The following is a 14,654-nucleotide window of genomic DNA, read 5'->3' as shown; positions in this document are numbered from 1 at the left end:
TATGTGGATAAAATAACATTCGTTGGTGTTACACAAATTAAAATAATACATTTTTATTCAAGGTTCATTGGCCACTTATGACATGAACAGCGGGAGAGATGTTGATATAACTAATTCAAAGTTAGCCTACAAATACAATTATTCAAGGACAAAAACTTAAATAATATCTTGGATATATGTGATCTTTGAGAATAATTATCGAAAGTAATTTTTAGGAATATAATTTTTATCAAACTGGTATCCCCTTCAGGCCTAAAGGGCCTCATTATTTCACACATGTTCAGTGTTGTTTCCCTCTCTCCCCCTCCTCTCCTCACCTCTCATCTCACCGAGCAACACCTGGATTCGGATACACCTGGGCAACTCTGGTTCAAATCAGGCACGTTTCTTGTTGAAAGAAGCCAGAAGCAACGGTCTTTGTGCGATGGCATTTTACGCAAAATGTTTGTGTATAAAATGAAATACCCCACTTCATAGTCTATGACACTTGTATGCAAGTGTTGGTGCGAAAAATGATATACTTTTACGCAACATAAGACTAAATTGTGATCCATTCCTGGAGCAACAAGTGGCTGTGTTTAGTTTACAATTGGTTGAATGTGCATGGGTTTTGCGCGCAGCAGAACATAAACGATTATGCACAACTCAATATCAAATATGACTTTTGCGCAAAAAATATTGGTAGAATATGATAGCCATTTTCTCTTATAGAATGTATAACACATTATTCTCAAGTGTATCTTCGCTACACAGCTCAAAACAAAAGTGAAGAATTATGTAGGCCATTATTTGGTGGTCAGGTTTCTGTTGACAAAATCATAGCAGATGTTTTTCAATATCTTTACAAATTTATTTGTCTTCCAAAACGAAGAATTACGTTAAGGGCATTCAACATATCTTTGGCATCACACAGTACAAAAGACACCTCGAATATAAAATGCAGTGAAAAGACTTCAACAATACAAATCTCATTCCAATATGAACTTAACTCCCTCATAAGCTATACAAATATAGTGCATCTTTTCATCTTAACGCATTGAAAGTACAAAAACAAAATCAAAACAAATGTTTTGTAACATTGAACAAGGATCGAACTGAGTGTCATTAGAAAAGTATTTTCAATATGTATTTTTTATTTATTTTTTATCTACCAGGGTCGCCACACTGAGTCCGAGTTGCCTGTCGGTGCACCGGGGGACACTGCCGCTGGAACAGGCGTGTTGACCTGGTTCGCATACACCGGGATAACCGGACCGTTGGGTGCAAAAGCTGCGTTGGGGATGAGGAAGGCGAATTGTCCGTCTGTGGCAGGTACGAGCTGGAAACCGCCGTATACTTTAGTGGCTTCTGGTGACATGCTCTGGGGAGAGCCACCTTTACAAGGCAGGGGCATCACGTTGCCTTGCGGAGATGAGTTGGGCATCTGTACCATGGACTGGCCGAAGGAGGGGTGGGGAGGCCCGGCTGAAATCTGGTGCTGTGTGGGGTAGTTCATCGCGTTGATCTGCGTCATGCAACTGGCCAAGTGACCGAGAAGCCGCGTCCTGACCTCGGTGTTAACCCCCTCGCAGGTGGATAGGAACCGGGTGACTTCATTCGTGCACTCGCTGAATCCAGCTCTGTATTTCCCCAGCACGGTGGGATCAGTGTTCAACGCAGCTTTGGGAGAAAGAGAGACAATTATAAACCACTGAGAGTATCGAGAAAAATGATACAAATTTGAATTGCGAACACGAACATTGCTCAAACTAAAAATGTATATTCCAAGGCTCACCGATGGCTAACTTAAATGGGATGTTAATTGAGATATAGTAGTCTATTCAATAGCTATATTCCGAGACAATATGGGAGTGAGGATGTGGGCCAAGATCTGCAACCCGACTACCGCCTTCTTATCATTATCTAATCCGCAGAAGGACGTCCGGAAGAAATCACCCCGGGTATTCAGCTAGCAGCTACAGTCACTTACCAGTCATTTGCGCTCTCTGGAGGTTCCGGAGATGTTTGACCGTCATCTCCAGGATGTCTGCCTTTTCAAGTTTTGAGTGTCTAGAGCTCTGTAATGTAGAAGAGTCATATTGTTAGGCTTGAAGATTGTCCGATGGAAATTGTATTAGGCGTTAAGGTTTCCAATAGAGTTAATTTAGTATTGAGATGGTAATAATTAATTTGTTATGAGGGTAATAGACAAAACACTTACATCTTTTTTGAGCGCGTCCAGGATAAGTGTTTTCAACTGTCCCAAGCTTTCGTTGATTCTGGCTCTTCTCCTTTTCTCCATGATAGGTTTGGATGACTAGAGAAAACAAATCAAATCAATTGTTAGAATGATGGAACTTGCTCAAGGTGGATGAATGGGTCATGTTTCGCTATACCAGCTCGTGTGTAATTTTGGAGAGGCGGGGAGAGAATTTCGGCATTTGTAAAAATGCTTTGACCGAGTACTAACCTTCCTGTGCTCGGAAGCCGTCTTGGGTTTATCAGGTGTCGTGTTCATGCTGGCTGGGGTAGCAGCAACCGGAGAGGATGAGTTTTTTTCCATCATATCGGCAGGCATCTTCTGTCCGTCTGAAATATCCCTTCCACACATGCACGGCAACTCGGTATTACAGTCCACTGTTGGTGGTTATTGACAAGCAGTCGGCACTTCTTCGCAGTACCCTCTTATAAAATTCCAAATTCCGGAGGAACAAAATCCTTTCTGTGTGGTGGTGCACCTATGCGCGAGAGACAACTGTCCCCAAGAGAGGGCTGAATTATGTCACGGAGTCGAAAGACCACTGTCTGCCAACGGACGCTGCGTCTGAGTAGAATGTAAAGGCACTTCGTGTTGGTCTTATTTATATCTGGGACTGCACGCGAACGGCTCGTGTGAAACTTCCCAAACTTTCTTTCCCACAGTAACTTTCTACCAATCAGCGTGAGGGACACGCGGCCGGAGGGGAGGATGGCTCGTGTTCAGCGCTCTTCCATTGGTTGTTTGGCGTTTGAGCGGGTGGCCAATGGCGCGCAGCCGGGTTTAGGGCACAACCGGGACTGCCTTCAATCATTCCGTTTACATATTAACACTTGAGCCCCTGACTACCAGCACAGAGTGCAGGGCTGACTTGACTTGGCATGCTGATCCCCAACTTTCAGGCGATACGCACAGGAGGGGAACACTCTACACACGATAATAGTGGCTATAGCACCCAATAGAACTATACAAACAATACAATTTTCCACATAGGCTGCTTGTATTATACTTCCACATACCTGTGGACTACAAGCCGGTAAATGTGGTACATTCACAGAAGATAGCCTATTCCAACAATAGTGTTTAAGGAAATAGCATAGTTTAAGTAATTTATGCAATGGTTCAAGAAACCAAATGTATAGTTCTTAACAGCAGTGCGGGCCTACTTTTAGGCTATTATGTAATAACCTAGTATTGTTACAGTTTATATCATTAGATGTGATCTTGGGGAAAGAACCTGGCTGTCTCCTCTTAGATTGCCCTGTGTTGCAGTGAGGCTGAGAACTACAACCTCGATCAAGTTTTGCACTGCGTGAGATCAAGAACCATCTCAACTTTAACCTGTCAAGATTGGAGCAGTATTTCTTTAATGCGCCCCACCGCTGTACAAATTTGGCGTTTTGACATCTGTCGGCATGCGAGCGCTATTGTGAATGTGGAGCACGTGCCAGGATGTTTTATGAGCGCAGTGGTTGAGGTTTGGCTGCCGGGCTAGGGGTGGCGGTGGTGGTTTACATTACAGGGAAGGTAAATAGCAGCTGCTGTTTTAAAAGCCTGGGAAAACCACGCCTACTGAGAGCTCGATCGGGCTTATCGGAATGCGAGCCAGAGCAGAGATATTTCTGAGTGAGAGCACACGATTAGAGCGATGCATTGCCTGCATCGCCTTTGGTCGGGCAGAAGTTAGGCTACGCATTGAATTTCAGGTCATAATTACATTTCCTTATCCTTATCGGAGAGACAGACGCAAGCTAGAGCTGTAAATTTAATTGTTAGGATAATTTCCCCCACACAGATAGTTTTAACACATACATTTAGTAATTCCCAAGTTATTACACTTGAAAAACTAGTAATTCAAAAAAAAATACAGACTGACGATTATATAAACATAGTTAGGCTATTTGAAGTGAATATAGCCGACACTTAAATCCAGTCATGGGAAGTCAAGAAAAGTGTGCGCGACGCCGACTAAATCCCGCAGGACGTTTTGTAAATAAAAGTTTAAAAGTCCATAATGTTTTATTATATAATTGTTTAAAAATCATAAACTCAATATTTTCAACTTTTACACAATAATTATGTTCTGTGCCCCATGCAATAGTAATAGCATAGAGCCGTTAACGACAGAAAGGCAGGGGTTGTGTATGCTCTGCTCTCTCCGTCAGCCCGGGGCGTGCGCGCTCCTCAGTGGGTTCCCCTGGTTGTATGATGTGCGGGCGTGATCTCCAGCTGCTGCAGAACCCCGCGACACGTGGCGCGCAAGCGACTGGGGAAGGCGCTGCTGCGGGATGTTGCTCGCGGCTGCCCGCAAGATCAAGAATTCGATAGACTCAGCAGAGAGCGTTGCCTAGGAGCACTCCAGCTGTAAACTTTCACAAGCACCTAAAAAAAATATACGCATTAAATTCGATACTTTCGAAAATGGAATATATGGCAACAGTGTGTCCAATTCGGTTTTGTGCGTAATTGCCAAGCATTCCTTTTTGGTAAGGGTCTAAATATTATGGTGTAAAATCAGTGATTAAAAATAAAAACATGTCAAAACAAAGAGTATTAGTTGCATACACCAGTGGTGTAGGAGGGGGTATACGCAGGTATACGATATACACCCACTCATTTTCCGTGGGCATTGCTTATATTCACTTCTCAACCCCCACTGATACATACCGAAGTAGCGTAGTGGAGGTTCACGCCGTTTCAATTAAAAAGGCTGATGGAACAGATCAGAATGTTCAGTTTAAATGTTGAAAACGACGATTTCTTCACATTTTAAGCGCATTGGTAGGCATTCGCGCGAATGTTCCAAAATGCAATTTTGCAAAAGTGCAACGCCGTTCTAAAATGCATTTACCAGAGGTTTCGTGGACAGAGATGTAAATATCCGTTATAAATTTAGAAAGAGTCGGGATTTAAATATGCAACAACTATCATGGTTTGCTAATATGACTAAGATAATGCCTTTGGTTGATACAATGAAAGGAAGTAAAAAATAATAATAAATATGACAAAAAAAGAACAGGAGAAAGCATATGAGGAAGTCGTTATAAAAAATAATTGACTCCACGTTTCTATGGTGGGATTATGGATGTAGGCTACGTTCAAGTAAGGTAAGACATGCCTCATAATATGAAGTAAAACGTCCAGGTTTCAAACAATTAAGGAATATAAAAAAATATATAGCGATGCGATTGATAGACCTAAGCAGTGGCGATTTTAGCATGTGAATCTTGGTAGGGCAAAAATAAATAAAGTAAAAATTGTATATATGCCAGCAAAGCGCAACACAACACTAAACAATACATCAACTGCACTATAATGGTGACAAACGGTGCCCACAAACTGTTAGGGCCTACATAAAGCTGTCCCAACAGCAGAGCTTTCTTTTCAGCACCTTACAACTTACCACTGCTACACCTGGCTATCAGTGGAACCTTGTCTGGCAGCCCCATTTACTGCCTTTTATAAAAACATAGCTGATATGTGTAACAGCGTTCCTCCTCTTCGTCTGAGGAGGAGTAAAGGATCGGACAAAAACGCAGCGTGGTAAGTGTCCATATTGAAAAAAACACAACTGAACACTGGAACAAAATAATAAACGTGAAATATACAAATCCGAAACAGTACCGTGTGGCCCAAACACTCACACGGAAACAAACACCCACAAACCAAAAGTGAAACCCAGGCTATCTAAGTATGATTCTCAATCAGAGACAACTAACGACACCTGCCTCTGATTGAGAACCATACTAGGCCGAACACAAAAACCAACATAGAAAAACAAACATAGACTGCCCACCCCAACTCACGCCCTGACCATACTAAAACAAAGAATAAAATAACAGAACTATGGTCAGAACGTGACAATATGGCTGACTTGCTAAGAAAAATGTTGTTTCTACTGACAATTCAGGTGCACAAACTATGGCATAAGGGGATGAGTGGATAAGAGGCAATGCATAATTTCGATTAAGACATTAATGAGCGAGCTAGGACGGACATAGTCAATATTGTAATGAAACAGCAGGGAGCAGGTCTCGAACCCTCGACCGAGGTCCGGCGCCCTATCGACTTTGCCGCAAAAGCATGCTCGTGCGGCCGGGTCGATTTCCGCGCTTATAAACCCAGGGTCGTTACAATATAACTATTTGTTCAGCACTTTTGAAATAGCTACAGAATTCAGAACATGGGCCATTCTTACAGTATTCTCCCTGTCCAACAAGTCAGAACGGCAGGATAAATAAAGGGGGTATATAAGCAGACAACGGAAGCTCTTACAATATTCAATGATTACATTTCTCTAAAACAGGCTATAGGCTGCATGTGCACCACCCAGTCAGAACAGTAGGCGAAATTAAGAGGGGAAAATAGACCAAATTATTAGGGTGAGGCAAATGGGCTACTAACGGCGTACTACACAACATACACTTAGTATTACTTTCTTAGCTACCATACACATATCTCCCTGGCATATGACATAATTTATGCAGCAGAATACAATACATTTTTGAACTCAACTTGTTGTGCTGTGCTCACTTGAACAGGAAGGTGACGCAGCAGTCCTTGAGGGAAAATTTTGTCATCAAACTTTGTCATCAACGTCTGGCATTCTCTGGATTTACGGTGCTTTTCAGACAACTGGGAACTCTAGAAAGAGGCATGAGTTCCCGACTTGGATTTCCAAGCTGGATGACCGTTCAAAACGTATTTTCCCAGTCGTCTTGAACTCACTGAAGTCTGAGATTTCCCAGATCCGAGTTTACCGTTGTTTTGAACGTGGCAGAAGTCATGCTGGACTGACACATGGCCAGTGTGTTCAAACTTTTCTGGCCCATGGTGTTGAATGTTTGGAAAAGAGACCCTTGAACCCCGACTTGGACCCTTCACCCACTCCACTGAATAGCAGGGTAGTGATTGCTTTACAACGCTTGCAGTTATCCACTGATTCCTTCCAAACCACTCATTGTTGAATTTGCAATTTCCAACTTGTTATGCAATGTTTTTGTCCAATGGCCAATGAGCACCAATACATTTTATTTATAATTTCTCTTCATTTGACAAGGATTGAAAAGGATTTGCAGGTAGATTTTTGACGTGATTTATGGAGATGTCTGCTCGTCTAGCTTGCTAGCTAAGATTTTGAAAGTATGATGTTAACATAATCAGTCCAGTCAAAGCTACGGTAGATATAATGTGATTTGACATACTTTTATCTGTGGCCAATGACCTTGAGTCTTCTTGGATGGGCACTTCTAATGTAACTCTATGTCAGCACCTATGGGGCTTGAATTGTTGTGCTCTCCCTGTAGATTTTGTGTTGAAGTAGTGTCCCCTTGAGTGACAGAACACTGAGCCAATCACGGCGCAACTAGAGAACATTACCAACCCCTATGCTCCGTATTTTCCTAAGAAGAAGAGACTTGCTTGGGCCAAGAAACACGAGCAATGGACAATAGACCGATGGAAATCTGTCCTTTGGTCTGATGAGTCCAAATTTGAGATTTTTGGATTCAACCGTCGTGTCTTCGTGAGATGCATAGTAGGTGAACAGATTATTTCCGCATGTGTGGTTCCCACCATGAAGCATGGAGGAGGAGGAGTGATGGTGTGGGGGTGCTTTACTGATGACACAGTCTGTGATTTATTTAGAATTCAAAGCACACTTATCCAGCATGGCTACCACAGCATTCTGCAGTGATACACCATCCCATCTGATTTGTGCTTAGTGGGACTATCATTTGTTTTTCAACAGGACAATGACCCAAAACACACCTCCAGGCTCTGTAAGAAAGAGAGTAATGGAGTGCTGCATCAGATGACCTGGCCTCCACAATCATCCGACCTCAAACCAATTGAGATGGTTTGGGATGAGTTCAAGTGGAGGAAAAGCAGCCAACAAGTGCTCAGTATATGTGGGAACTCCTTCAAGACTGTTGGAAAAGCATTCCAGGTGAAGCCGGTTGAGAGAATGCCGAAAGTGTGCAACGCTGTCATCAAGGCAAAGGGTGGATACTTTGAAGAATCTCAAATATAAAATATATTTGGATTTGTTTAACACTTTTTTGCTTACTACATGATTCCATGTGTGTTATTTCATAGTTTTGATGTCTTCACTATTATTCTACAATGTAGAAAATAGTTTAAAAAAAGAAAAACCCTTGAATGAGTAGGTGTGTCCAAACTTTTGACTGGTACTGTATATATTTGTTTACAAACAGGTGGGGCTCAAAACATGAATGATGGGTCGCAACCACACTAGCTACAAAGTAGCCTACCTGTCAGAATGATATCATGATTATTTGCATCAATCCAGTAGCCATTTCTTTAGGAAACACCAACTCATGTGGTACAGAAACACCGCTAATAGGTAAATACTAAAAAAAAAATAATCTAAATTTCTCAGGATGTGGTTTATGCATTGTTATGGACTTAGAATGTACACTTTGGTTGTTTTCCTGTTAAAAAAGGTGTGACTTTGAGAATTAAAATCTGAAGAATTTGGGAAAAATCGCAAACCTGTGCATTTTTTACATTTATCTATTTCAATGGTAGGCCTACTATTAGTGTACTTGCACAGTACATCTTGGGTTGGCCTGACTGAGAAAAAAAAGTATATTTTTAGGTAATTCAGAGTATGTCACTGTTTCGCCGGGCGGGGCGTTTGGACATTCTTTGAAACAATTTGAGCGTACACAGTTCTCTTGGCACCACTACACCACTGGCATACACAGACTTGCAGGCCAATGCACATACTTGCAGGCAAAATGCTTATGTTACTAGCTCCAATAGTACAGTAGAATGATTATCTATAATATCCATAAGTTCTTCATGTCTACATAGGCTATAGCTACTGTCAAAAACAGTAACATCTCTCCATTTGTCTTGGACGTACACCTGATTCATTTCGCCCAGTACAATGGCACTGACAGAGTTCCAAAACAACTGTATTGATGTTAAGAACACAATAAAGTGTTGGTTCTGAAACCCTCTCTGCCTGAATTACATTCTCACGCTCATGCTGCAAGAGGTCTTGAATGCTGAATTGAGCTCAGGTAGTGTCATGTACTGTCATGTTGTGTCTTGTCTCTGTCCTTTCCCTTCACCCTGTCTCCCTCTGCTGGTCGTTGTTAGGTTACCTTTTCTCCCCCGCTTTCCCCCAGCTGTTCCTTGTCTCCTCTGACTACCCATTCACCCCGTTTCCCACCTGTTCCCTTTTTCCCTCTGATTAGGTCCCTATATCTCTCTCTGTTTCTGTTCCTGTCCTTGTCGGATTCTTGTTTGTTGTGTTTCATGCCTGAGCCAGACTATCGTCATGTTTGCTGTAACCTTGTCCTGTCCTGTCGGAATCTGCCGGTCTATCTGAGCCTACCTATGTTTGGTTATTAAAGAAGCTCTGTTTAAGTTAGTTCGCTTTTGGGTCCTCATTCACTCACCATAACAGAAGAATCCGACCAAGAATGGACCCAGCGACTTCGGATCCTCTCCACTCAGCCGTCGGGATCCAGGGAGCGATGCTAGGCAGACACGAGCAGGAAGTGTCTGCTGCTCGACATGCCGTTGAGACCCTGGCCACCCAAGTCTCCAACCTCACAGAACAGGTTCACCATCTCCGCCTCGATCCACCGGCCACTTCCAGGGCTTTCGAATCTCCGGAGCCCAGAATCAATAACCCGCCGTGTTACTCTGGGGAGCCCACTGAATGCCGCTCGTTCCTCACCCAGTGTGATATTGTGTTTTCTCTCCAGCCCAACACTTACTCCAGGAGCACTGCTCGTGTCGCCTACGTCATATCTCTCCTTATTGGACGGGCTCGTGAGTGGGGCACGGCAATCTGGGAGGCAAGGGCTGAGTGTACTAACCAGTATCAGGACTTTAAGGAGGAGATGATACGGGTTTTTGATCGATCTGTTTTTGGGGAGGAGGCTTCCAGGGCCCTGTCTTCCCTATGTCAAGGCAATCGATCCATAACAGACTACTCTATTGAGTTTCGCACTCTTGCTGTCTCCAGTGGCTGGAACGAGCCGGCCTTGCTCGCTCGTCTTCTGGAGGGTTTCCGCGCAGAGGTAAAGGATGAGATTCTCTCCCGGGAGGTTCCTTCCAGCGTGGATTCCTTGATTGAACTCGCTATTCGCATTGAGCGACGGGTTGATCTTCGTCACCGAGCTCGTGGAAAGGAGCTCGCGCTCTCCGTCGCCTCCCTCTCCGCATCACTACCATCTTCCTCTGCCGGCTCGGGTGCTGAGCCCATGCAGCTGGGAGGTATCCGCCTCTCGACTAAGGAGAGGGAACGGAGAATCACCAACCGCCTCTGTCTCTATTGCGGTTCCGCTGGTCATTTTGTCACTTCATGTCCAGTAAAAGGCCAGAGCTCGTCAGTAAGCGGAGGGCTACTGGTGAGCGCTACTACTCCTGTCTCTCCTTCAAGATCCTGCACTACCTTGTCGGTCCATCTACGCTGGACCGGTTCGTCAGCTTCCTGCAGTGCCTTAATAGACTCTGGGGCGGAGGGCTGTTTTATGGACGAGACCTGGGCTCGGGAACATGACATTCCTCTCAGACAGTTAAAGGAGCCCACGGCCTTGTTCGCCCTGGATGGTAGTCCTCTCCCCAGGATTCAGCGTGAGACGCTACCTTTAACCCTCACTGTTTCTGGTAATCATAGTGAAACCATTTCTTTTTTAATTTTTCGTTCACCTTTTACACCTGTTGTTTTGGGCCATCCCTGGCTAGTTTGTCATAATCCTTCCATTAATTGGTCTAGTAATTCTATCCTCTCCTGGAACGTCTCTTGTCATGTGAAATGTTTAATGTCTGCTATCCCTCCTGTTTCCTCTGTCTCTTCTTCACAGGAGGAGCCTGGTGATTTGACAGGGGTGCCGGAGGAATATCACGATCTGCGCACGGTGTTCAGTCGGTCCAGGGCCACCTCTCTTCCTCCACACCGGTCGTATGATTGTAGTATTGATCTCCTTCCGGGAACCACCCCCCCCGGGGTAGACTATACTCTCTGTCGGCTCCCGAACGTAAGGCTCTCGAAGATTATTTGTCTGTAGCTCTTGACGCCGGTACCATAGTCCCCTCCTCCTCTCCCGCCGGAGCGGGGTTTTTTTTTGTCAAGAAGAAGGACGGGTCTCTGCGCCCCTGCATAGATTATCGAGGGCTGAATGACATAACAGTGAAGAATCGTTATCCGCTTCCTCTTATGTCTTCAGCCTTCGAGATCCTGCAGGGAGCCAGGTTTTTCACTAAGTTGGACCTTCGTAACGCTTACCATCTCGTGCGCATCAGGGAGGGGGACGAGTGGAAGACGGCGTTTAACACTCCGTTAGGGCACTTTGAATACCGGGTTCTTCCTTTCGGCCTCGCTAACGCTCCAGCTGTCTTTCAGGCATTAGTCAATGATGTCCTGAGAGACATGCTGAACATCTTTGTTTTCGTTTACCTTGACGATATCCTGATTTTTTCACCGTCACTCCAGATTCATGTTCAGCACGTTCGACGTGTCCTCCAGCGCCTTTTAGAGAATTGTCTTTTTGTGAAGGCTGAGAAGTGCACTTTTCATGCCTCCTCCGTCACATTTCTCGGTTCTGTTATTTCCGCTGAAGGCATTAAGATGGATCCCGCTAAGGTCCAAGCTGTCATTGATTGGCCCGTCCCTAAGTCACGCGTCGAGCTGCAGCGCTTTCTCGGCTTCGCGAACTTCTATCGTCGTTTCATCCGTAATTTCGGTCAGGTGGCAGCTCCTCTCACAGCCCTTACTTCTGTCAAGACGTGCTTTAAGTGGTCCGTTTCCGCCCAGGGAGCTTTTGATCTCCTCAAGAATCGTTTTACATCCGCTCCTATCCTTGTTACACCTGACGTCTCTAGACAGTTCGTTGTCGAGGTTGACGCGTCAGAGGTGGGCGTGGGAGCCATCCTTTCTCAGCGCTCCCTCTCTGACGACAAGGTCCACCCATGCGCGTATTTTTCTCATCGCCTGTCGCCGTCGGAACGTAACTATGATGTGGGTAACCGCGAACTGCTCGCCATCCGGTTAGCCCTAGGCGAATGGCGACAGTGGTTGGAGGGGGCGACCGTTCCTTTTGTCGTTTGGACTGACCATAGGAACCTTGAGTACATCCGTTCTGCCAAACGACTTAATGCGCGTCAGGCGCGTTGGGCGCTGTTTTTCGCTCGTTTCGAGTTCGTGATTTCTTATCGTCCGGGCTCTAAGAACACCAAGCCTGATGCTTTGTCTCGTCTCTTCAGTTCTTCAGTAGCCTCCACTGACCCCGAGGGGATTCTCCCTGAGGGGCGTGTTGTCGGGTTGACTGTCTGGGGAATTGAGAGGCAGGTAAAACAAGCGCTCACTCACACTCCGTCGCCGCGCGCTTGTCCTAGGAACCTTCTTTTCGTTCCCGTTCCTACTCGTCTGGCCGTTCTTCAGTGGGCTCACTCTGCCAAGTTAGCCGGCCACCCTGGCGTTCGGGGTACGCTTGCTTCCATTCGCCAGCGTTTTTGGTGGCCCACCCGGGAGCATGACACGCGTCGTTTCGTGGCTGCTTGTTCGGTCTGCGCGCAGACTAAGTCCGGTAACTCTCCTCCTGCCGGCCGTCTCAGGCCGCTTCCTATTCCCTCTCGACCGTGGTCTCACATCGCCTTAGATTTTGTCACCGGACTGCCTTCGTCAGCGGGGAAGACTGTTATTCTTACGGTTGTCGATAGGTTCTCTAAGGCGGCTCACTTCATTCCCCTTGCTAAGCTTCCTTCTGCTAAAGAGACGGCACAAATCATCATCGAGAATGTTTTCAGAATTCATGGCCTTCCGTCAGACGTCGTTTCGGACAGAGGTCCGCAATTCACGTCTCAATTTTGGAGGGAGTTTTGCCGTTTGATTGGGGCTTCCGTCAGTCTCTCTTCCGGCTTTCACCCCCAGTCTAACGGTCAAGCAGAACGGGCCAATCAGACTATTGGTCGCATCTTACGCAGTCTTTCTTTTCGTAACCCTGCGTCTTGGTCAGAACAGCTCCCCTGGGCAGAATACGCCCACAACTCGCTTCCTTCGTCTGCGACCGGGCTATCTCCTTTTCAGAGTAGCCTCGGGTACCAGCCTCCGCTGTTCTCATCTCAGTTCGCCGAGTCCAGCGTCCCCTCCGCTCAGGCTTTTGTCCAACGTTGCGAGCGCACCTGGAAGAGGGTCAGGTCTGCACTTTGCCGTTATAGGACGCAGACTGTGAGGGCTGCTAATAAGCGTAGAACTAAGAGTCCTAGATATTGTCGCGGTCAGAGAGTTTGGCTCTCCACTCAGAACCTTCCCCTTAAGACGGTTTCTCGCAAGTTGACCCCGCGGTTCATTGGTCCGTTCCGTATTTCTCGGGTCATTAATCCTGTCGCAGTTCGACTTCTTCTTCCGCGATACCTTCGTCGCGTCCACCCGGTCTTCCATGTCTCCTGCATCAAGCCCGTCCTTCGCGCCCCCGCTCGTCTTCCCCCCCCCCCCCCCCCATCCTTATCGAGGGCGCACCCATCTACAGGGTCCGTAGAATTTTGGACATGCGTCCTCGGGGCCGTGGTCACCAGTACCTCGTAGATTGGGAGGGGTACGGTCCTGAGGAGAGGAGTTGGGTTCCCTCTCGGGACGTGCTGGACCGTGCGCTGATCGAGGATTTCCTCCGTTGCCGCCAGGTTTCCTCCTCGAGTGCGCCAGGAGGCGCTCGGTGAGTGGGGGGGTACTGTCATGTACTGTCATGTTGTGTCTTGTCTCTGTCCTTTCCCTTCACCCTGTCTCCCTCTGCTGGTCGTTGTTAGGTTACCTTTTCTCCCCCGCTTTCCCCCAGCTGTTCCTTGTCTCCTCTGACTACCCATTCACCCCGTTTCCCACCTGTTCCCTTTTTCCCTCTGATTAGGTCCCTATATCTCTCTCTGTTTCTGTTCCTGTCCTTGTCGGATTCTTGTTTGTTGTGTTTCATGCCTGAGCCAGACTATCGTCATGTTTGCTGTAACCTTGTCCTGTCCTGTCGGAATCTGCCGGTCTATCTGAGCCTACCTATGTTTGGTTATTAAAGAAGCTCTGTTTAAGTTAGTTCGCTTTTGGGTCCTCATTCACTCACCATAACAGGTAGCCCAGGGTCTCACGGTCCCTCCCTTTTTCACGGGAGTTCAGGGCTCTCAGAGTTCATCGGCTACACCTGGCCACCTCCAATCCCACGAGTGTTACCTGCTGCGATGTGTCAACTTCACTATCACTAAATAGCTCTGGGAAAACCGTTTGAGTCACAGCCCTTAAATGGATGCTATTTGCTTTGTTCACACACAGTCATTGACGGGATGTCTTTGGCTATCAATGGTATATTTAAACTCAGCAAAAAAAGAAAAGTCCTCTCACTGTCAACTGCGTTTGTTTTCAGCAAACTTAACATGTGTGAGTATTTGTATGAACATA

The 14,654-nt window shown here is 46.0% G+C and overlaps 1 protein-coding gene across 1 annotated transcript; it reads right to left on the bottom strand.

The window, feature by feature from the left end:
- Positions 1-826: 826 nt before the first annotated feature.
- Positions 827-2,865, bottom strand: LOC110524030 (transcription factor HES-1). Its single transcript, XM_021603322.2, has 4 exons — positions 2,450-2,865; positions 2,201-2,296; positions 1,970-2,057; positions 827-1,659 (listed from the first exon to the last, which is right to left on the bottom strand). The coding sequence occupies exons 1-4, from the start codon at positions 2,588-2,590 to the stop codon at positions 1,148-1,150; spliced, it is 837 nt and encodes a 278-aa protein (XP_021458997.1). The 5' UTR covers positions 2,591-2,865; the 3' UTR covers positions 827-1,147.
- Between the last annotated feature and the right edge of the window lie 11,789 nt (positions 2,866-14,654).

The sequence above is a fragment of the Oncorhynchus mykiss genome, chromosome 5 (genome assembly GCF_013265735.2).
Source record: "Oncorhynchus mykiss isolate Arlee chromosome 5, USDA_OmykA_1.1, whole genome shotgun sequence".
NCBI lineage: Eukaryota > Metazoa > Chordata > Actinopteri > Salmoniformes > Salmonidae > Oncorhynchus > Oncorhynchus mykiss.
Note: the sequence above shows the minus strand (reverse complement) of the source record. Positions and strands in the feature narration are given on the sequence as shown.